The sequence below is a fragment of the Panthera leo genome, chromosome B3, assembly GCF_018350215.1.
Source record: "Panthera leo isolate Ple1 chromosome B3, P.leo_Ple1_pat1.1, whole genome shotgun sequence".
Lineage (NCBI taxonomy): Eukaryota > Metazoa > Chordata > Mammalia > Carnivora > Felidae > Panthera > Panthera leo.
This window is the reverse complement of record NC_056684.1, coordinates 144,744,912-144,768,486: the sequence shown is the minus strand read 5'-3', so window position 1 is coordinate 144,768,486 and position 23,575 is coordinate 144,744,912. Positions and strand designations below refer to the sequence as shown.

General features: G+C 49.2%; 1 protein-coding gene across 2 annotated transcripts in view; it reads left to right on the top strand.

The window, feature by feature from the left end:
* Positions 1 to 11,618: 11,618 nt before the first annotated feature.
* PPP1R13B (protein phosphatase 1 regulatory subunit 13B) overlaps positions 11,619 to 23,575 on the top strand; it is a 93,983-nt gene continuing 82,026 nt past the window's right edge. Inside the window, exon 1 of one of the 2 annotated variants that reach the window (XM_042944419.1) lies at positions 11,619 to 11,674. Coding sequence is in view for 1 of the 2 variants with exons in the window: in XM_042944412.1 (XP_042800346.1) it covers positions 12,298 to 12,306 (9 nt within the window). In the remaining variant the exon portion in view is untranslated. Of the gene's footprint in view, positions 11,675 to 12,122; positions 12,307 to 23,575 lie in introns of those variants that run through there. The other variant, XM_042944412.1, reaches the window with a different exon arrangement.

The following is a 23,575-nucleotide window of genomic DNA, read 5'->3' as shown; positions in this document are numbered from 1 at the left end:
CACCCCTTATTTATTTATTTAACAGCATCTACAAGTTATTTACTTTTCTAATTTTATTTTTTGAGTAACATATTACAAACATTCCTTTGTTTTACAACTGGGTCAGATAATGTTTAGAACTAGCAGATGTTTAGCTGTCTTTGAATATTACAACATCGTCTCTCACCAGGTTTGAAGGCGAGATTCTTGGCTTCACTATTTTCTCTTCATGAAAGCATTAAAATGACAGATTATGAATGACTGGAATTGGTATATATTGAACACTTTGCTTTTTGGAATGACATTTTTTTAAATTCTTTTTTTTTAAGTGTATTTATTTATTTAGACAGAGAGACAGAGACAGAGAGAGCGGTGGAGGGGCAGAGAGAGAGGGAGAGAATCTCAAGCAGGCTCCGCACTGTCAGTGCTAAACCCAATGCGGGGCTTGAACTCACAAACCGTGAGATCATGACCTGAGACAAAATCGAGTCAGACGCTTAAACCGACTAAGCCACCCAGGAGCCCCTGTAACGAAATACTTTATTTTTTATTATTTTTTTTAGACTTAAAAAAAATTTTTTTTAACATTTATTCATTTTTGAGAAACAGAGCATGAGCGAGTGAGGGGCAGAGAGAGGGGGGAACACAGGATCCAAAGCAGGCTCCAGACTGTCAGCACACGGGGCTCAAACCCACGAACTGTGAGATCATGACCTGAGTCAAAGTCAGATGCTCTACCGACTGAGCCACCCGGGCGCCCCTGTAACGAAATGTTTTAATACAAGGGAACATCTCTGCAGTTTCCGCAGGTGCACCCCCACTTTCCCTAGACTGCACGTGGAGTGGGCAGAGGGGTCCTGCACGACACCATTCCTGCCTAAGGGAAGGCTTTTCTGTGGCGTTTTCCGACTTCCATATTTCCTAATGCCTTCACATACCCCTAAGGCCCTCTTTTTCATTTGTTTTGTACTTTCATATTCCACGTGTAAGTGAAATGACATGGTATTTGTCTTTCTAGACTTACTTCGCTTAGCATAATACACTCTAGGTTCGTCCGTGACGTCACAAATGCAAGATCCCACCCTTTTTTATGGCTGAGTAGCATTCCGTTGTGTGTATGTGTGTCTACACCACATCTTCTCTATCCGTTCATTTGTCAATGAACACTTGGGCCGCTTCCACATCTTGGCTATTGTAGATGACGCTGCAGTAAACATAGGGACGCACGTATCTTTTCAAATTAGTGTTTTCCTTTTCTTCGGGTAAATACCCAATGGTAGAATTACTGGACCACGTGGTAGTTGTATGTTTGGTTTTTTGAGGAACCTCCATACGTCTTCCACAGTGGCTGCACCAGTTTACGTTCCCACCAATAGTGCACGAGGGCTCCCTTTTCTCCACATCCTTGCTGACACTTACTGTTTCTTGTGTTTTTGAGAACAGCGTTCTGACAGGTGTGAGGTGATACCTCGTTGTGGTTTTGATTTGCACTTCCTGATGATGAGTGAGGTAGAGCATCTTTTCATGTGTCTGTTGGCCATCTGGATGTCTTCTTTGGCAAATGTCTATCCAGATCCTCTGCCCATGTTTTAACTGGATTGCTTGTTTGGTTTGGTGCTGAGCTATAGAAGTTCTTCTATATATTTTGGAAATCAACCCATTGTGAGATATGTGATTTGGAAATATCTTCCCCCATTCTGTAGGCTGCCTTTCTGTTCGTAGATGGTTTCCTTTGTTGGGCAGAAGCTTTGTAGTTGGTGTAGTCCTAATCTTTTATTTTTGCTTTTATTTCTCTTGACTGAGAAGACATACCTGAAAAAAAAAAATGTTGCTAAGGCTGGGATCAAAGAAATTCCTGTTAAGCCTCTTTTTTTTTTTTTAATGTTTATTTATTTTTGAGAGAAAGTGTCCCAAGGCTCTTTTTTTAAATTGTTGTATTACTTGCCCCTGATGACTTCAACACATGAACACAATGGGAAAATTTGCCCAGGAGAGTAAGCTTGCTAAATTCTCATCCGTCAGAGTAGGAAGCCAGTCAATAATATTGAGAGTTGAAAAATCAAGGAACAACAGCATATTTACAAATACGAAGATAACACATGTACACACAAACTATAGAAGAGTTGAAAGCATTGTCCCTGGGGCACATGACTCATAGATGCGCCTGGGCCTGCTGTTTTACATCCAAGTCTTTGCATACTATTTGTGTGGTTAAGAATCGAGTCAATGAGGGGCACTTGGGTGGCTCCCTCGGCTAAAGGTCTGACTTCGGCTCAGGTCATGATCTCACGGTCCGTGAGTTCGAGCCCCGCGTCGGGCTCTGTGCTGACAGCTCAGAGCCTGGAGCCTGCTTCGGATTCTGGGTCTCCCTCTCTCTCTGCCCCTCCCCCACTTGTGCTCTGTCCCTCCCTCTCTCTCAAAACTAAAAATACACATTAAAAAAATATTGTAGGGGCGCCTGGGTGGCGCAGTCGGTTAAGCGTCCGACTTCAGCTCAGGTCACGATCTCGCGGTCCGTGAGTTCAAGCCCCGCGTCGGGCTCTGGGCTGATGGCTCGGAGCCTGGAGCCTGCTTCCGATTCTGTGTCTCCCTCTCTCTCTGCCCCTCCCCCATTCATGCTCTGTCTCTCTCTGTCCCAAAAATAAATAAAAAACGTTGAAAAAAAGATTTTTAAAAAATAAATAAATAAATAAAAATAAAAAAATATTGTAAAAAGAATCAAGCCCATAGATTATTTTAGTAAGAATAAGAATTACGGTTGATCTTTGAACAACACAGGTTTGAATTACATGGGTCCACTTATACAGATTTTTTTGATAGATACAGTATAGTACTGTAAACGTATCTTCTCTTGCCTTAGGATTTTCTTAAAGTATTTTTCCTCTAGTTTACCTTATTACAAGAATATAGTATAGAAGACATACAACATACAAAATATGAGTTAATCGATGTTTTGTGTTATTGTTAAGGCTTCCAGTCAACAGTGGGCTATTTGCACTTGAGTTTTGGGGGGAGTCAAAGGTTACATGCAGATTATCAACTGCATGAGGGCCCCTAACCCCTGCATTGTTCAAGGATCAGCTGTAACTCGAAACATAAAGAAAGCTAGGTGTTTTGTCCCATTTTATCCCGAGTTTTGCATGTTTGGGCTTTGATTTGGAATTTGAATCAGGTGTTTCTGTCTCCAATCACTCTTTACATGTAAAGAGCATTGGAAGCTCGTTAGGGAGGTGACAAGAAGCGAGTGAGGCACTGTAACCTATACCCGTGCGTGCGTGTGTGTGTGTGTGTGTGTATGCTCACTCCCCTCATGGCCCAGCCAGACCCATCTTTCAAGAGCAGTATTATTCTCCAGCAAGGCTCCTGCGTGGCCTTGACATGTTCCTTACACCTCATTCAGCTGAACCTCCCTCCTTGCTCAGCCAGGCAGGCTAACAGGTGGGCAATTTCCCATCCGGGTCACAGGGAGGCATGTCCGGTGTCGTCCTTGTTCACGTGCAGGAGCTTCCTGAACTTGTCCATGACCATCTCGGGCACCCCACTACAAATCACACTAGTCAGTCACATGGTCTCCACATGCCAAGAGAGCCTAGCCCACTGCCAGCTGCCGTCTTTGGGGCTGGCAAAAAGGACAGATCACCCTGTTCTAGCTTGTGTTCGTGTCTGTGTGGAGGAGGCTGAGGTGGGCGAGTGAGAGAGTAGCAGGCACGGCTACGCAGCTGATCTTTCGGCTGTGGGCATTTCGAGCTCAGGCTGGCACGCCTGGGCGCCTAAGGTTGCAGATCAGCGAGGAGGACGTTGGCTTGTCCGGGGCTCAGGGACCCTCCTTGCCTGGCAGCAACGGCTCACCCAGTACAGGGTATCAGCGAATGCCTGTGGGGCATTCCCCATGTGCCACATGGATCATTTCATGTAATCCAGGCAAGCATCCTTGTGGGAGACCCTATTATTATCCCCATTTTACAGATGAGCAAAGGGGAGGCACAGAAAAGTTGTATAACTTGGCCAAAGTTACACAGCCGGAACTAAGTTGCAGGTGGTCTAGTTCCACAGTCCAAGCTCATAGGTACTACGTGAAAGCATGTTTTCTTAACTTCTTTATTGTAAAATGGATTCTAAGCTCATAAAGCAACGCAAAGTACGTGCAGAATACAGGATTTAAAGTCAGAACTGGGTTTCAATCTTGGCTCTCTGCCTGGGGAAGCTCACCTCCATGAACTGTACCCACCGTCCCTCCAAATCCAGTGGGTTTGCCCAGTAAAGTGCCCTGATAGGAGATCAGGGGACAGATTCCAGCTCCTCCCGGTGGGGGGGCCTTGGACAGGTTGTATCAGTTTGTATCAGTTGCTCTCAAGGTCAGGCCTCCCCTTGGTGCCTCTCTTTTGCTGGTGACCTCCTCTTCCACCCTGCAGCCCTGGGGATGGTAACGGTCTCCCTGAGCTGGCCCTGGAGTCCTGCACTCTCCCTGCGGCTCCCTTACTCCCCCCACTTCCGTAAGCAACCTCCCTTTGTAAATAACCCTCCTGGAATTTCCCTAATTTGCGGAAGCCATCTGTTTTCCCATGGGACCCTGACTGATGTGACAGCATCATGAATAATGGTGCAAACTGGAAGCACCTGAAATGTAGGAGAGCACGGGGAGGGGGGCTGTTGAGGACACCCTGAGCGGCTTGCCGGGAGGTGATGCAGCCAGTGGAAAGATGTTCGGAAAAAAACATTGCAACGAAGTGGGGGAAGGGCATGGCTAGGGTAGGATGCTTGGGGAAGAACAAAAGACCTGCGGCTAAACTGCGTTTATGGCCAGACCTCTAACAAGTTCCCTGCGGGCAGGGAGTGCGACCTCGTAGCCTCAATTCTAGCACTGAGGGGGGACACAATAAAGATCAGAAACCAATGAATCAAGGAGCGAGTCAACGAGCGTCCCAGCCCAGCCCAGACCTCTCTCTTTCCCACGGAGGCCCGAGGTGAATCCCAGGTGGAGGGGAGAATGCGGCTGAGGCCTGAGACCAGGACGAAGGGCTTGTGAGCGTGTGCATGCATGCGTGCGTACGTGAGTGTGCGCGCGCGTGCAAGCACCTGGCGGAACCGCGGGGAAGCCCGGCTCTCTGGGGGCGCCCCGCCCACTTGGGGGAGGAGCCTGCGGCGGGGAGGAGCGGAGGTGCGGCACGGAGGGGAGGGGCGGAGACTGCGGCGCGGCGGGGAGGGGCGGAGCCTGCGGCGCCCGGGGCGCTGCGGCGGGCGCTCTGGCACCGGCGGGAGCTGTTGCAGTCCCAGCCGCCTTAGGTCCCCGCTCCGTGGCCCTGGGCAAGTGGCGAAACCTCTCTGGGCTTCAGAGAGCACCTGCCTCACGGGGTCCACCGCAGGGTGAGTGGAAGCTACCGTGTGCTGAGCATTTGCTGTGTCCCGCCACCAGCAGGCCGCACCCCAAGGCAGTGAGTGACCCGGCCGTTCGGCCCCGGCGGCGGCGGAGTTGGCTCCGCTCCCCCGCTCCCCAGACCCCGCCTGAGGCCCCCGCGCGTGGTAGCGGCCGGGCGCGGTGCCCGGCGGCCGGGCGCATTTCCCTCGGTGCGCGCGACGGGCCACGCGCCACCCGCAGAGTGGCGCCCGCTCTGCCCTGTGCCGGCGGGGTGGGGGCCACACGCGGAGGGCACACACCCCCGACAGCCCAGCGAAGCACGAAAAACACACAGATCGCTGGCGGTGTTCTTTTCCAACCTTGACGACAAAAACACCCTTTCATGCGCCACATGAGCGAACGGAACCACGACTGATTCACAGCCAACAAGGGTTCTCCCGGGAACTGTGAGAGTGGAGCCCCCTCCCCACTGTCCCCACCTCCACACTGTGGGGCAGGGGGCTGGGGGCACGCTGGCCACCTCTAGGGCGGAGTGGCTGGGGTAGGAGTTGGCCTGGGGATGGGTGGAGGTGGCGGGGGGTGTCTGGCACGGGAAGGTGGACGGGCTGGGGAGCAGGAGCTTCTGAGCCCCTGGCGGGGGGGGGCGGTTAATTACCCTTTGCTGGGTGTGGGGAACCCTGAGGGCTGTGGGGAGCCACTGGGGAAGTGGCCAGGTGCGATTTACACTTTGGAAACACCCTTCTGGCCTTAGGGGGGCTCAATCAGCGGGGTGGCTCAGGTTAGGGTGCAGTGGGAAACAGGGTTGGCTGGCAGAGAGGGGGAGAGGCCCAGGTCATGCCCAGTGTCTAGCTGGAGTGCTGAGTAGATGGCAAGGTGGGGTGGTGGGGGGGGGGTGGACAGAGGGAGGGGGTCCTGAAGTGAAGAGGGAGGGTGGCCCTCCCCAGGGACAGCAGGGCAAAACAGGACACAACCCTGGACCCACCAGTGCCAGCTCCCCAGGCCTGCAGTGGGCTCTGTGGGCACCAGGCGAGCTGATCCACACCAGCTCCCCAGCACTGGTTGGAAGCCTCGGGGGCCATCCCAGGGCCTTTCTTTCTGTCTTTCCTAAGAACCCCCCTTCAAGCACAACGGAAAGGAGTCCCCTTCTCCACATCCGCCTTCTTCCTTAGTCCTCCTAAGGGGCTTCCCTTCTCCACTCCTGCCATCCTCCCCGTGGTGCCCACCGGGCCTTGGAAAGCAGAAACCAGGCCCCTCTCGTCCCCTGGAAAAGTGCCAATATAAAATCCAGGCTCATCATGGCCCCCAAACCCAGACTTGATCTTACCTCCCTTCGCTCTCCCCCCGGCTCCTGCCTTGAGCCCCCAGTGCTGCCCCCACAGTTGCTGTCAGTTCATTCCCTTCTCACCTGCTTTTTCTCTTCCTTCACACAGTCTCCCTGAGGAGTCCTGCAAGGCTCCCTCCTCGGTATCTTGCTCCCAACTCAAATGTCACCTTCTTCTGGAAAAAGCAGCTACCTCTGTCACATTATCTGGCTTTTTTTTTATACACTTAACCAGTGTGGGAAGTTATTCTGTGTTCTTGTTTGTCATGTTCTCCCCTGACCAGAATATAAGCTCCATGAGTATAGGGACCATGTCTGTCTTGCTCAAGGTTCTGTCCCCACAGCCCGGACCAGTGCTGGGCACCCAGGGGAAACCCAGGCGACACTTGTCGCCTGAGGGAACTGACCCCTGGGCTGAACAGGTATGTCGCCAGCTCTAAGGTGGCACGTTGTGACAGGTAAGCCAGGACTGAGCAGTTTGGGAGAAGGTGGTACAGATGAGTTCTCCTGGGGGGATCTGGGGAAACCTTGAAGAAGAGGAAGGATTTGAATTGTGACAAGAACAGGTACCACTTCTTGGGGAAATTGACAGTGCTTTTGTGGGCACAGGAAGCTGGAGGAACAAGGACTTGGAGGAGGGAAGGCTAGGGTTTGGGACAGCTGGTGTATAAGATCTAGATGTGGAGGGGCGCCTTGGTGGCTCAGTCGGTTAAGCATCCAACTTTGGCTCAGGGCATGATTTCATGGTTGGTGAGTCTGAGTCCTCCATTGGGCTCGGGGCTGACAGTGTGGAGCCTGCTTGGGATTCTCTCTCTCTCTCTCTCTCTCTCTCTCTCTCCCCCCCCCTCCCCCCCCCCCCCGCCCTGCCTCTTCCCCATGTGTGCATGCATGCATGTGCTCTCTCTCTCTCAAAATAAATAAACTTAAAAAAAAAAAAAAACTTCTAGCTGTGGAATGCTAGGGACATGGGAGATTAAGTTGGAAAAGTAGATTGTGCCTATGCTCTGAGGGCATCTTGTTATGGACTGAATTGTGCCCCTGCCCCCCAGGATTCATATGTTGAAGTCCTAACCCTTCTATAACCTCCAGATGTGACTATTTGGAGATAGGGTGTTTAAAGAGGGAATCAAGGTTAAAGAGAGGTTATATGGGTGGGCCCTCATCCAATATGACGGGTGTCCTTACACAGGGGGAAAGCCACCAGGGCTGCACGTACAATGAGAACATTCCCAGCAAGGGAATGGCCATCTGTAAGCCAAGGATCAAGACCTCAGAAGACCTCGGAAGACCCAGCCCCGCACATACATTCTTCTGGGACTTTCAGCCCCCAGGACGGTCAGTTTCTGTTGTTTAAGCCCCCTGTTCTGTGATCTTTTGTTTTGGCAGCCCTAGCAAATGAATATAGGTCTTAAGCTTTTTATATTTTAATTTTAAATTGTAATATTTCATCTGGTTCAGAAATCAAATATAAAAAGTAATAATGACCAGAGGATCAAGGTCAACATCAACAGTGATACGTCATATTGATAGTTTGTGCCCTTGGTAGGATGTGATGAAAATGGTACTTCACCTGTGTGGTCTTCCTCCAAAAAATCCCAGAACCTCAGTCTGATTATAAGGAAAACATCAGGTAAATCTCAAGTGAGGAACATTCTACAAAACACCTAACCCGGGGGGTGTTGGCTGGCTCAGTCAGTGGAGTGTGTGACTCTTGATCTTGGGGTCATGAGTTTGAGCCCCATGTTGGGTGTGGAGCCTACTTGAGAAAATAAAATAAAAATAATATTCAAAAACCCACCCAACCAAAAAAAAAAAAAAAACCCACCCAACCTATACTCCTCAACACTTTCAAGGTCATAAAAATACAAGGGAACTGGAAAATTGTCACAGCCCAGAGGAGCATAAGGAGACATGATATCTTAAATGTAATGTGGTGTCTTAGATGGGGTCCTGGAATGGAGGACCTTAGGCAACACTAAGGAAATTTGAGTAAGGTATGGTCTTTAGTTAAATACTCGTGTATTGACATAGGTTTACTAGTTGAACGTGCCATACTCATGTAAGATGTTAATAATAGGGGAAACTGGGATGGGAGGGAGCCTGTGAGAACTCTTTATTTTTCCTTGGAATTTTTCTGTCAATCTAAAATGGTTTGAAAAATAAAGTTTATTTTTAAAAAGTAATAGTGAAAAGTCTCACTCAGGTTTCTGTCCATTGTGAAGCGACCGTTCCCACCCACAGCCACTAGTTTATTAATGTTCTGTGCATCTTTCAGGAATCCTTTGTGCAAATATGAGTCCATGCTGATTTTCTCCCTGAAAGGCCTTTGTGTTTTCTTTGAAGAGCATTTAATCATTTTTGATATGTCACATTTCAGACATACAAAGTGGAGAGAAAAATACAACGTACCCCCTGTGCCCACCACCCATATTCATCACTTATCAAGAATTTGCTGTGTATGCCTCACCACCCCTCCCTGTCTTGCTGTCCCCCTTTTGCTCGTTTTCAAACAGATTCTGGACCTCTTACATATGCTAGTATGTATCTCTGAACGATCTGCATAGCTTTTATTTTATTTTTTTTAATTTTTAACTTTTTTATTGTTGAGAGATGGTGCGAGTGAGTGAGGGACAGGGAGGATGAGAGAGAGAGGGAGGGGGGTAGAGAGAGAGAATCCCATGCAGGCTCTGCCCTGACAGAGCCCAAAGCAGGGCTTGAGCTCACCCGATGCGGGGCTCGAACTCATGAACCATGAGATCATGAGCTGAAGTTGGATGCCTCACTGATTGAGCCACCCAGGTGCCCCGTTATTGTTTTGTTTTTTTTTAATGTTTATTTACTTATTTTGAGAGAGAGAGAGAATGCATGTGAGCTGAGCACTCGTAAGTGGGGGAGGGGCAGAGAGAGAGGGAGAGAGAGAGTCCCAAGCAGGCTCCACCCTCTGGGAGTCTGATGCAGGGCTGGATCTCACAACCACGAGATCATGACTTAGGCTGGAATCAAGAGTCAGACACTCAACCGACTGAGCCACCCAGGCGCCCCCCTGCACATCTTACGATATACTGAAGTCTATATCCCACCATCAACAGTGGTTCCTGAAGAACCTTTTGTGAACTTTAGTCTGGGTGATGAGCAGACACAGGAGAGCTTTGCAGGGCGGGCGTGTGTATATGTGACCTAGTTCTGTCTGTGTGTGGGATGATTTGGGCTTGGAGGAGGTTAGAGCAGGGAGGCCAATTACAAACACACTTGGTCTCATGGCAAGTGGTAGGGCCTGATGCATGGCGGCCGCAGCAGGGTGGGGAGAAGAACCAGCTAAGGAGCCTGTCGAGGGGGGGGGCACTGACCAGCCTGGCTTCAGATACATGTCTGCCTGGAGGATAGACGGGGCCTTGGTGTGAGGGCAGGGCAGCTGCAGCTATCTAAACACTGCACCCAAGGGTCCGGTGGCTAGGCTTTCCTTTTCAGAAGCGTGGGCTCATTTTGACCACCTCAAGGCAGGTGTCCCAACTCTGCAGTGCCCCGGCAAAGCCTGTCCTTTGCTTGGCTTAGTGGGCCAGCACCCACCCACATGGGTAAGGAACATCAGCATGTCAGAGCAGGAAGGCCACCAGAAATCACAGCATCTAACTCCTGTCTGGTTACGCACAGAGAAACAGAGACCCAGAGAAGGGGCGTGTGTTGCCTCGGCCACACAGGGAGTGAGAAGCAGAGCTGGAATGAGACCCGGGGTCTCTGACTTCCTTCCTCCCATTACCCACAGCTTCCTCTTCTCTCGGAACCCTGCTCCCAGAAGAGATGTGACACGAGCCAGTGTTGCCTGTGTGCATACGTTTGAAACGTCCTGGGTGACTCCGCTCCCAGGGACGTAGGCACACTAAGCCTGCTTGCTAATGACAGCATTACTACAGGAAACTATTTACGGAGCACCTACCATGTACCACAAACTGTGCCGGGAACTTTGTATACGTCATGTCTGAACCTCCCCAAATCCCATGAGGCAGCCACTATTATTTCTGCAATCTCCCATTATAGAGATGGGCAAATTGAGATACGGAAGATGTAGCTTGGCTAGGATCATACAGTGAGGGTGTGGCAGAGGCAGTGTTTGTCCAACTGCAAAGTCTGCACTCTTAAACACTAACCCCTGTGGCCTCTGAAGAACATGGGTGGCTTCCCGTGAAGAGGACGCTGCTCACTCCCTGGCCTCCACCCTCGTTGTCCCCCAGACCCACACCCCAGCCCTGAGCCTCTCAGTGGACAAGACAGGCTACAGATGGGCCCTGACCCCCTGCTGTCGTCTCCAAGACGCTGGGCCCTACCCAAGGTGGTTTATGGCCTTTGGTGTTTGGGGCCGTAAACAGACCTCCATGTTCAGGGCGCGCATGAAGTGTCAGCGTCGCCTGCGAGGACATCAGACACAATGTGCTCTCAGAGTTCAAACGAACGGATGCCTGCCCTTTCGACGGCCTTTACTACACTCTGTTCCGTGCCCTGCGAGGGGCTCTGGACACATGGCCCTGGTGTCCGTCATTCAGGCGCTCAGGCCACAGCGGGAGGTGCCACGGGAGACAAGGCTGTAAGAAGAGACCGGGTCCCTAGAGATGGGGCCTGGACTCTAACCAGGGTGGTCCGAGCCGCAGGGATGTTGGCCCAGGTGGGCCCAGGCTTTCTAGGCCGCGGCTGGGGAGCGGGTGCGGCGCAGGAAGGCCGGCTGCAGCAGGGCGCCGCCAGCTGCAGAAGACGCGGTGGCGGACGGCCGATCAGGTGCCCAGGGGCCGCGGCGCGGGGCGGGTTCCCGGGTCCCTCCCCATCGGTGCGGGGCCGGGTCACGTGGGTGGTTTGGGGCGCACCACGCCCCTCCGGCCGGGCCCCCAGCTGCAGCACCCTCCCCCCCCCCCCCACCACCGCGGCGCCGGGAACCCGGGGTCAGGCCGGGGTCAGGCCGCGGTCAGACGCTGGCGCGCGCCGTCGCCGCAGGATGCGCCCCGCCCCTCGGCGGTCGCCGGGGGCCCAAGGTTCGAGTCCCGGCCTTGGTGTGACTCGCCGCGGGGAGGCCCCTCCCCGGCCCTGCCCTCTTCCGGCCTCGGTTTTCCCGTTTCAGAGGTCTCGGAGAGCCTGCGCTCCCGGTCGCGCGCGGCCCCGAGCCCACAGGCCGCCACACGGGGCGGGGCAGCTGCTAGGCGTCCGCAGCGCGCCCGCCCGCGGGAGCGCGGACGCGCACGGGCGCGCTCGCACCTGGCCGCCGCGAGAGCGGGTTCGGGCGGGCGGGGCCGGGGAGCCCCGCCTCCCCGAACCCGCCCCTGGCCCCGCCGGGCCAATCGGAGCGGGCGGCTGGCCCCGTGTGGGGCGACGCGCTGGGGGCGGGGCCTGCGGGGGCTGAGGAGAGAGCCCGAGGGCCGGCGGCGCGAGGCGGTCGGGCGGAGGCGGCGGCGGCCGGTCCCGGGACAGCGACGCAGCGCGCCCGCGGCCGCGACAGGGCCGGTCAGGCTCCGCAGCCCGCCGCAGCCGCCGCCTCGCCGCTGAGGGCCCGAGATCGCGGCGGCGGGTGCGCGGCCTGTGCGAGCGGCCGGAGCGGCGGGCGCGGCGCGGCGCCGAGCGTCCTGTCAGGCGGCCGAAGGCGCCGCGGACCCGCGCCGCGATGATGCCGGTGGGTGCGGGCGGCGGCGGCTTCCTCCGTGGGCGGCCGGCCAAGCCTCCTTCCTCCCGCGGCTCCCCGCCCCCGGGGCCCGCGCGAGGCCGGGCGGGCGGGGAAGGAAGTGGCCTGGCGGGCGCGCCCGGCCCCGGCGCCCCCCGGGCGGGCAGGTGGGGGCGGCGCCGGGCTGTCAGCGCGGGCCGGGCGGGGAAGGGCTAGGGCCGGGGTCGGGGTCCGGGCGAGGATCGCCGCGGGGGTCCCCCCCTATCCCCCGCTCCCCCGGGCCGGCGCCCCCTCGGCCGCGGCCCTTCCTGCGGACCCTCCCGAGCCGGGGGCTGCCCGGGAGGGGAAGCAGGAGATGAAATTGGAGCCAGTCGTTTTTTTCCTCCGTTCTGGCGGGTGGTCAGACGGGCCGGGGGGCGGAGGGGGGGCTGCCGTTTGGCGCCCGCTCGGTTTCGGGGTCTCGCGGCGCCCGTGTGACCCCCCCCCCCGGCCTGAAATTTTCTGGGGTCGCGTTCGCAGTCGGCGCCGTGTACACCTCCGTGTGGCGTTCCCACGCTTGGAACCCCGTATTTGTCCCCAGCCCTGCCCTGATTCTGAAACCGTGTTGCATTTAGGAATTTACGTGGGGAATGGATTTGGAGAGCCATCTTAGGAATTCCCCTGTACCGCGTCCTGCTCGTTTGTACGTTCTGCTGCGACTGGCCTGCTGTCACCGTGTTCTGGGGGTTGAACGAGGTTCACCGGTGGCGGTGCCGCCTTTGTCCTGTCCTCAGGGATGCGTTCTGCTAGAAAGAGGACGCTACGTTTGCCGTTTCCTTTACCTGTAATCTAAAGAGCAGCGGGTGCTGAATTACAATTTTTCTAATCTGGATTTTTTTTTTTTTTTTTTTTTTTTGTGAGATAAATGCCGTGACTTAGGAAAAAAAATGTAGGACTGGTGGCACCCGGTTGGATGTACTGGTTTTCTGAATGCCTTTATTTTGGGTAAAATTCAGGAACACATTTGTAGTCAAGTAACAGCAGAATCATTGTTGTGACCTACAATTTCTACGTTGGAAATCACATTTCTGCAGGAAAGTACCGTTTCTCTGCATTTTCAGCCTGGATGCTGCTCTTTTGCGCCACGGCACTCAAGGACATTTAGATTAGAATTTTTCCCCCCCTGATCTTTCAAGTCATTTCCTGTCTCTTGATAATCTCTTCTCCCCTTTTTGAGCTGATTCCAGCACATGTTTGCAGAGTCTTAAGCTTTGACCTCATTGATCCTGAGGTCCTTCTCTGGCATCAGGGCTTGTGGGGTTTCTAGACATTTGGTTGAAAATGAATGATTGTCTTGTAATGGAAGGAGAACTGGGTGAGGATCCGAAGGTCGGGAGTTGAGTCCCGGTTCTGCTACTTTTTAGCTGTGTGACCTTGAACAAGTCAAGGTCTCCAGCCCGGAATCCCGTCTACGGCAGGAATAAAGACATGCCGGTGTCTGAGGCTTTCCTGAGGATCAAAAAGGGTGGTGGGTCCAAAAGTGCAGGTCAGACAATGCCATGCGAGTACTTATTGTCGGCGTGGCTCTAACTGTAACGTCGGAAAGATAAGGCATCTGGAGGCTGTGCTTCCCTGATTCTCGCTGGCTGGATTTGGGAAAGGCGTTACGGTGTTCGGCAGTTTTGAAAGCAGTTTTCGTTGAATCATGTGAGAGTTGATTGTATTAGGTACTGCAGTAATATTGAAGGGTGTCTGTGCAATTTGGATTGGTTTCATCACCGTGTAATGTTTACACATACCCTGTTAAGGACCTGGCTTACATTTTCCAGAGGATATACTGACATTTACCTCCGTTCCACGGGGTTAGGGTTTCTAGTCTCTTCCTTATCATGTTTCTTTTTTAAGGAGTGTGCTTAGCTGGCAATTGGGAAATTTCATGATACTCAAAATAATCAACTATTACTTAAAAAAAAAAACCAGGTCTGTTAGCTATTTCAAACACACTGCTTTTGTTTTGAAATGCCTTCTAGAAACGTGGTATTTTTCTTAGTCTCTCCTTCGTGGCCTCTAGGTCTGTATTTCCTTCTTGATCCCTAAAAATACTACTTGTAGGATTGAGCCCTTCGTCTATTAACACAGTTGGGGCTGGTTGTAAATTTAACACAGGTTTTAAGGACTTGCCATTCTTAATTGGTCCTATCTTTATGTATCCAAGATGTGAATGATTTTTCTTACTTGACTGTATATTTGGTATTCGTCATCATGAGGAATCATCAAAGGAAGATTGGCTCATATTTTGCGTCCTTTGTATACAGCAGTACATACTTTCTTTTCTAGTTCATATTGTTCTTTTTTGTCTTAAATTTTTATTTAAATTCTAGTTAACATATAGTGTAATATTGGTTTCAGGAACAGAATTTAGTGATTCATCATTTACACATAACGCCCAGTGCTCATCACAAGTGCCCCCCTTAATACCCATCACCCATTTAGCCCAGCTCCCACCCCCCGCCTCTCCCCTGCAGCAACCCTCAGCTTGTTCTCCATAGAGTGGAGTCTCTTATGGTTTGCCTCCCTCTCAGAGCAGTACTTTCTAATAGGAATGTAATGGGAGCCACACAAATGTGATTTTCTAGGAACTACATTAAAAAGGTGGTATTTGAGTAATGTCTTTTGTTAATGCAGTATATCAAAAGCATTGTAGCATGTGATCAATATGAAAAATTTACTAATGTAATATTTTACTTTTTTTTTAACTAAGTCATTGAAATCCGGTGTGAATCCTGTGTGACTCTAGTGAAGTTTTACGTTTATAGCTCACACCAGTTTAGAGTAACACATCTCAGGTGCCCGGTAGCTACGTGTCGTCAGTGGCTACCATATTGGGCAACACAGGTTTAGAGTATATTTCTTTTAGTTATTTGAGAATTGGCAGTTAGTGTGTGGTGTCTGTGGTACCTTTTAATTGATCAGATGGTTTACTGCAGCACCCAGTCTCTCATCTGTTGGGAATGAATGGGAGGATATCTGGCCATGTTCTCATCTGACACAATAAAGCCTTTGAAGAAGTCTTCAATTTGCCTGTTACGCAAAGTTCCAAGACTATTTACTTTTAAACAAAGTTATATTTTGGAATTTTCCCTTGTTAAAATAGTACTGTGTTCTAGTGTCTGTTGTCATTCACCTTTTGGTCAGTGGATGACATTTTTATTATTATTTTTTATTTTTTTAAATTTTTTTAATGTTTATTTATTTTTGACACAGAGAGAGACAGAGCACGAACGGGGGAGGGTCAGAGAGAGGGAGACACAGAATCTGAAACAGGCTCTGAGCTGTCAGCACAGAGCCCGATGAGGGGCTCGAACTCACAGACCGCGAGATCATGACCTGAGCCGAAGTCGGCCGCTTAACCGACTGAGCCACCCAGCCGCCCCAGTGGATGACACTTTAAAAATGTTTTCCCAGGGCACTTGGGTGGCTCAGTCAGTTGAGCATCTGTCCCTTGATTTTGGCTCAGGTCATGGGATCGAGCCCCGTATCAGACGCCGTGCTGAGTGTGGAGCCTGCTTGGGATTCTCTCTTTCTCCCTCTGCCCTTCTCCCCTATTCGGGCACATGTTCTCTCTCTTTCAAATAAAAAAATAAAATAAAATTAATAATAAGTGAAAAAAAGGACTCAGCTTGGGTCTCCCATTCCAGAGATCTTTAAAATAAATAAAATAATAACATAAAAATGAAACTGTTTTCCTAAGAAGAAAATGGGCTGTGCTTTAAAGATTACTCATTGGCTTGTGCCTAAGATCTGGACCTGGAAGCATTTAGGCTATGCCTAAATAACTTTGATAGAAATAAGAATGTCAATAAAGAGCCTGGCTCAGAGCATGAAAAGAATGAAAACTGCCTTGCTCATTGGTCGGCATCTTTCTTTTCAGAAGAGAGGGAGCATTTTGCAGCTGGTAAAACTTCTTGTGCAAAGGTGAAATAGATCTGGGGAATGGTGCTAAGGATACTTTTTTCTTTTCCAAAGCAACGTTGATGTGAGTAAAGGAAGTTCTGTGGTTCTAAAGTGTTTTATTCATAAGGGAAGCACTCTGGTGTTTTGGTAATGTTAGCAGTGAGACTCCTTACCTCCAGTAGGCACTGCATAGTATGACTAGCTGATTCCACTCCTTTCTGTCCTAGGAGCCCTTTCAGCATATTAATTGTATAGGCTATGGGTTAAATTAATTTGTGTTTAACATTTAACTTTCATTAAACAAACATTCACTTATTTCAGATACTTCCTAACTATACAGAAAAAAAAAATTGAGGTACTAGAATAGGTCTTTCTTTTTTAAATTTTTTAAATGTTTATTTATTTTTGAGAGAGGAGAGAGAGCACGAGGGGAGGAGGGGCAGAGAAGGAGGGGAACACAGAATCCTAAGCAGGCTCCAGGCTCCAGGCTCCTAGCTGTCAGCATAGAGCCTGACGCGGGGCTGGAACTCACGAACTTCCAGATAATGACCTGAGCCGAAGTCGGACACTTAACTGACTGAGCCACCCAGGCACCCTGGTCTTTTCTTTCTTTAAGCCATCACCTGTCGTGTAATTGATAAAAACAAACTGGAAGAAGAGAGATTTAGGTTCTAGTCCACACTTTTTAGTACCTGTGTAACTTTTGGACTTAATTTCTTTGGACCTCAGTTTCTCATCTGTGAGGTGAGTTGGTCTTGGGTGATTTCCAGCTGTTTATGGTCGGTCCAGTAGCTAATACATAGCAGATACTTTCATGAAAGTCAGTAATCAGGCTACATCACAGGTTGAGGCAACCTGACACTTGTTTTGACGGCCCTGATAGTAAACTTGTTCACGGCCCAAGTGTCTTTGTATGATAGAGCAGATAAGAGCTCAGTAGGTGTTCACTATTATTGTTAACTAATAATTTAGTCACTTGATAGGCTTGAATTGTGTCCTAATTTAGCAAACAAAGCACTGAAGACTAGAGAAGATTTTTTTAAAACTCTGGCTTCTTTAAAACAAATATTACAGACATAATATTGCCATTTAAAATAACTCCAGCCTTTAGATTGCCCACAGATTCATAAAAAGAAGAACTAAGTCTCAGTCATACAAAGGTGTGTATATAAAAGCTTGTCTTGCAGTTTTATTGAACTTGAGAACCGTCTACACGGAGAGCTCTTTAAAGGCTACAGTGTGAAGTGCAGCCGTAAAGTTGCAGCTCTTGACCTTCCTAGAGCTCGATTGGGTAATAGCGAGTTGGTAATAGTGAGTGCTCGGGTGAATGGTAGTTGTCATTATGCATTTAAGCTCTGTGTCATAGGTTTTGTGGTGGTGTCTTTGTTTTTATGGAGAACTGAGGCTCACGAGGTAAAGAAACTTGGCTAGGTGCTCCAGCTCCGAAGTGGTAAAACGAGGTTTGAAAACAAACAAGCTGACTCAAAGCCTTTGCTCCTATCCTTTGTGCCCGTCACTTAGGGAAGTTTGCTGTAGTCAAGGCATTTCGCGGTGGGTGCTAGTGAATCGAGTTTGGCTAAATGTTTTCCCCTTATGCTCAGCTCAAACAGAGCTTAATATTTAAAAGAATCCCAAGGTGAATCTTCTTTTTTTTTTTTTTTTAATTTCCAGTGTAGCTAACACAGGATTATATTAGTTTCATGTGTGCAATCTAGTGATTCAACACTTCTGTACGTTACTCAGTGCTCATTACAAGTGTGCTCTTAATCTCCTTCACCTGTTTCCCCATCCCCCAGCCACCTCCCCTCTGGGAACCATCAGTTTGTTCTCTGTAGTTAAGAGTCTGTTTTTTGGTTTGCCTTTTTTCTTTGTTTTTTTCTTTTTTCTTTTTTCTTTGTTTTTTGATTTGCCTTTTTCCTTTGTTCCTTTGTTTTGTCTGTTAAATTCCCATATGAGTGAAATCGGATGGTATTGGTCTTTCTCTGACTTATTTCACTTAACATTGTACTCACTAGCTCCATCCTGTCATTGCAAATGGCAAGATTTCATTTTTTTTTCTGGCTGAGTGATATTCCAGTGTGTGTGTGTGTGTGTGTGTGTGCGCGCACGCGCGCCTTCTTCTTTATCCATTCATCTATTGATTGACGTGGATTGCTTCCTTAATTTGGCTGTCGTAAATAATGCTGCTGTAAACATAGGGGTGCATGTATCTTTTCAGATTAGTGTTTTCGTATTCTTTGGATAAATAGTAGTACAATTACTGGATCATATGGTAGTTCTATGAAACTCCATACTGTTTTCCACAGTGACTGCACCAGCCTGCACTCTCACCAACAGCGTTCAAGGGTTCGTTTTTCTTAACATACTCCCCAACATTTGTTTATTGTGTTTTTGGTTTTAGCTGTTCTGAGAAGTGTGAAGTGATAGTTCATTGTGGTTTTGATTTGCATTTCCCTGTGATAAGTGATGGAGAGCATCTTTTCATGTATCTGTTAGCTATCTGGATGTCTTTGGAAAAATGTTCATGTCTGCTGTCTATTTTTTAAATTAGATTATTTGGGTTTTTGGTGTTGACAAGGTGAATCTTTTTTTAAAAAAAATTTTTAATGTTTTATTTATTTTTGAGAGAGAGAGAGAGAGAGAGAGCACAAGCAGGAGAGGGACAGAGAGAGAGGGAGACACAGAATCTGAAGCAGGCTTCAGGCCCTGAGCTGTCATCTCAGAGCCGGACGTGGGGCTTGAACCCAGAACTGCGAGATCACGACCTGAGCTGAAGTTAGATGCTTAACCAAGTCACCCAGGCGCCCCTGAGTTTTTTTTTTTAAGTTTGTTTATTTGAGAGAGAGAGAGAGAGAGAGAGAGAGTGCGCGCACGCATGTGTGAGTGGGGGGAGGGGCAGAGAGAGCCTATCTGTGCAGAGCCTGACTCAGGACTGGATCTCACAACTGTGAGATCATGACCTGAGCCAAAATCAAGAGTCCAGTGCTTAACTGAACCACCCAGGTGCCCCAACAAGGTGAATCTTTTTGATAAAAAATGATAATTTTCATCATCTTGAGTTTTGGGGCAACTCTTAAAAAAATTTTTTTATTATGTTTATTTTGAGACAGAGACAGAGTATGAGTGGGGGAGGGGCAGAGAGTGAGGGAGACACAGAACCTGAAGCAGGCTCCAGGCTCCAAGCTGTCAGCACAGAGCCCGATGCCGGGCTCAAACCCACAAGCTGTGAGATCATGACCTGAGCCAAAGTTGGACGCTCAACTGACTGAACCATCCAGGCACCCCGGGACAACTCTTTTAAATGTAAATGTCATTTTCCTTTCTCAGCATCCTACTTAAACATACTACGCCAGTATATATGCTTAAGAGTTACTTAGGATTTCTAGCATAATAGGAACTTAGATTATCATGTTATTGTATTGAAGTTATATAACTGGTTGTCAGCATGTGTTTTTGTGTGTGTTTGCACAGATGGGCAATAATCTTCAGCAAAAGTTTGGTGGTATTTTGGTGCCCAGAAGTATTGTTGCCATAGTTATTTCACAAACGGTGGTTCTAGGGATGAACTTAGAAATGGTGGCAATAATCAAGTTCTATTGTGACACTTTCTTGGCCTAATTGCTTTATTTCACTGCAAATATAACTGCATGGTTCTTGCTCATACTAATTGATAAGCAAAAGCTACTGTTACTGGATTTTGTAAAAGAAAAGTCTTTGCCTGGTGATATGTAGAGCAATAAAAGACTGTGAAATGAGGTTGTTTTAAAATTAATAAACGGAGCGGAGCACCTGGGTGGTTCAGTCGGTTAAGCGTTACACTTCAGCTCAGGTCATGGTCTCGTGGTGCATGGGTTTGAAGCCCACATTGGGCTCTGTGCCGGCAGTGCGGAGCCTGGAGCCTGCTTCATATTCTGTGTCTCCCTCTCTCTCTGCCCCTCTCCTGCTCACACTCTGTCTCTCTCTCAAAAATAAACATTAAGAAAAAATTAGGGGTGCCTGGATGGCTCAGTCGGTTAAGTGTCCGACTTTGGTTTAGGTCATGGTCTCACATTTCATGAGTTTAGCCCTGCATCAGGCTCCGTGCTGGCAGTGTGGAGCCTGCTTGGGATTCTCTCTCTCACTCGGTCTCTCTGTCTCTCTCAAAATGAATAAATTTAAAGAAGAAAAGGGTTTTTTAATTAAAAAAATAAAATTAATGAATGACATTTGAAATATTAGTGTATAGTTCATATAGGATCCTGTTAGTAGTATTGTTAGTATATCTACAGAAAATGTTAACTGAAGTTTTGGTAGAATCATGATCTATAACATATGTTATGATTGTAATCGTCATGGCTGAAGCAGATGCAGAGGCCCTGTGGTAGGACCATGCCCGGCATACTGGAGAAACAAAAGGAACCCTGTGTGGCTCAAGCAGAGTGCGTGAAAAGGAAAGTGGGGGAGATGAAATCAGAAAGGTGATGGTGGTGGGAGAGTTTAGGATCTTGTAGGACCTTACAGGTTATTCACATAAGCTATTTTAAAGACCAAAGATATGATGAGACATTTCTATTGGAATAAATGAAACAGTGGTTTATTTTTTGTGTTGTAAGTTCTGAGTAGCCGGCATGACCTAGGTGTAGCAGTAGGAGTGTGGGTCCTGGTGTCAGTCAGCTTAAGTGTGGATTCTGGCATCACCATTTGGCTCTCCGACTTTGGGTAAAGTTACTTGACCCCTCAGTTCTTAAACTGAGGATAGTAATTGTAAATTTATAGGGTGATTAGGAGGATCAGGGTGATTATTATGGTGAAAGGAGCCTGGTGTGTAGTAAATGCTCCGTAAATGGTAGTTATTTGTGATAAGTTGCATTTCCTCTGGGAAGCTTTTGCCATCTTTGCCTTGGCCACGTCTACCAGTATAAGCAGCCTGGCTCATCTTTTTTTTTTTAAAGCTATAATTCATATACCATAAATTCATCTTTTAACATGTTCAGTTCAGTGGTTTTTAGCGTCTTCATAAGGTTGTATGACCATCACCCGTGTCTAATTCAGAACACTTTGCCTGAAGCGTCTTTGTAGTACTCGCCATACTTGCAGTCGAAACATTCGTTTGTGTGGCTATTTGATTAATGTCTGTTCTTGTCCTGTGCTGCAAGTTTCACGAGAGCAGATGCTGTCTCTTTTTGTTGGCCTCTTACCACCAGTGCCTGTCCAAGGGACCGGCCACGTAGTTGGTGTTCGGTGACAATTTGTCGAATGAAAGAAGATACAATGTGGAAAGTAGCTTTGGACCCCATCGCGAAGAGGTGTGTGCGTGTGTGTGATGTGATGGGATTCACACTTGACCCTGTGGGTGGTCAGAAACCAGCAAGCATTTTTAAAGTGTGCAGTGGCAGGGGCGCCTGGGTGGCTCAGTCGGTTGGGTGTCCGACTTCGGCTCAGGTCATGATCTTGCGGTCCGTGAGTTCGAGCCCCGCGTCGGGCTCTGTGCTGACAGCTCAGAGCCTGGAGCCTGTTTCAGATTCTGTGTCTCCCTCTCTCTCTGCCCCTCCCCTGTTCATGCTCTGTCTCTCTCTGTCTCAAAAATAAACGTTAAAAAAAAATTTAAAAAAAAAGAAATAAATAAAGTGTGCAGTGGTGATTTGTATGAAAGAGGGATAATTCTGAAGCCGGAGAGAATAGACTGTGGAGTGAGGGAGAGTGAACAGAAGCAGGAGAAGCAGTAAGGGGACCGATTGGTGCGAGGCAGGCTTGACCCGAAGACGAGAGAGATCTGGTCGGTGGGTAAAAGAGGTGGTGGGGGGTGTGTATGAGTGTGGAAGTGTGAGTGTGATGGCACGTGAGCAGAGATGTGAGTGTGTGTACCCACGTGTGAGTGTGTGTGTGCTTGAGAGAGAGAGGAAGGAAGTCCGGTGCCTGGAGCTGAGGATAACAGGTTTATTGCGTCAGCAGCCAGGCTCGTCTTTCCTTTAAGATAGAGACCACTTGAGAAGGGGTCTGTTTTAAGGGCTTGCGGGGACCAGTGAGTTCCATTTTGGTCGGATTGAGCTTCAGATGCCTGCTCTATCCAGAAAGGGGTTACGCTGAAATCCTAGGGTAAAATAAAGAGAAAAATCATCGGCCCTATGTTAAGTGGTTTTTAATGTTGTGGTTTAGGCACTCTAGATCGCTGCCCGGGTGTCTGTGGCATGCCACACACCGTCCCTCGTGCTTGTAAGTGAGCCCCACCCTGGGCCCCGCGAGACCAGGCTGAGCTTCGTGGGCAGGGGCTGGCCCGGCTGCCCACCCGCGTGCTCTCGGCGCCCGGAAGACCTCGCGTGCCCGCTTGCTGGAGCAGTGCAGTCCGTGACTTCACGTCGATCGTTTGTGCTCTGCTTTTCCTCTGTGGCACGTTCATGTTTCTGATGGCAACCTTGAAAGTAGAAGCAGTAACTCGTAGTCAACCTCACAAATGATCAGCGGATAGGCGGAGACTTTTGTGGTAGAACTAGAAATGAGAAATGAGGTTGGTCAAAATGTGAAGAAAGCTGAAGTAAAACTTTTAGGGTCAGCAAGGAGGACGCCTAACCGTAGGAGCAAAGTATTTTGTGATAGAAAATAGGTGTGAAACAGTATAGTGTAGTGGTTATCGGCTCAGACTCCAGGGCCAGGGTTTCAGATTCCGTATTTGCCACTTCCCAGTCCATGACCTCAGACAGATTGTTAACCTCTTCGTGCCTTACTGTCTTCTTTAAAAGGAGTTTAATTACAGTAGATCTCAAAACGCTGTTGTGAAGACTGTCAGCTGCTCAGAGCATTCTGTTAATATACAGAACAAGTACTCAGTAAACGTTCTTCAGATTGCTCTAGCAGCCGTGAGGCTTCATGGCGGACGGGGCTCCGAGAAGGATCCTCGGTGCACTTCCTCGCACTGAGGTGGACTGCCTGTGTTCTGCGCGCTGAGAGAACAAATAGTAGTGGCAAGATCTATCAAGTCGATAGAACAGAGGGGGGATGAATGGTTTGCTTTTCTTGGAAGTTAAAGTTGACCTTCTCTTTCCAGTACCTTCTGTTTTCCGGACCACAGTTTAGAACCAGAATAGGACTCATTTCACTCAGTGTTCCATCAGTGAGCTGAGAAGTTGCCCCCTCCTTGCTGGTCTCTACTTAGATGGCACCTTCCAGGCCACCCTGTCTGAAATGCCCCTTGCAGTCCCCTTACGGTGCTTTGCTTCTCTTCATGGTACTGGTGCCCACCTGGCATTTATTTGCGGAAGCTCCGGGAGAGCAGCCTTTTGTTTCCACTTCCCACTGCGGTATCCCCAAGTGCCTGGGACGTCGCCTACCTCCGACAGGCGTTCAGCAAGTACTTGTTTACTGAATGGCCTCA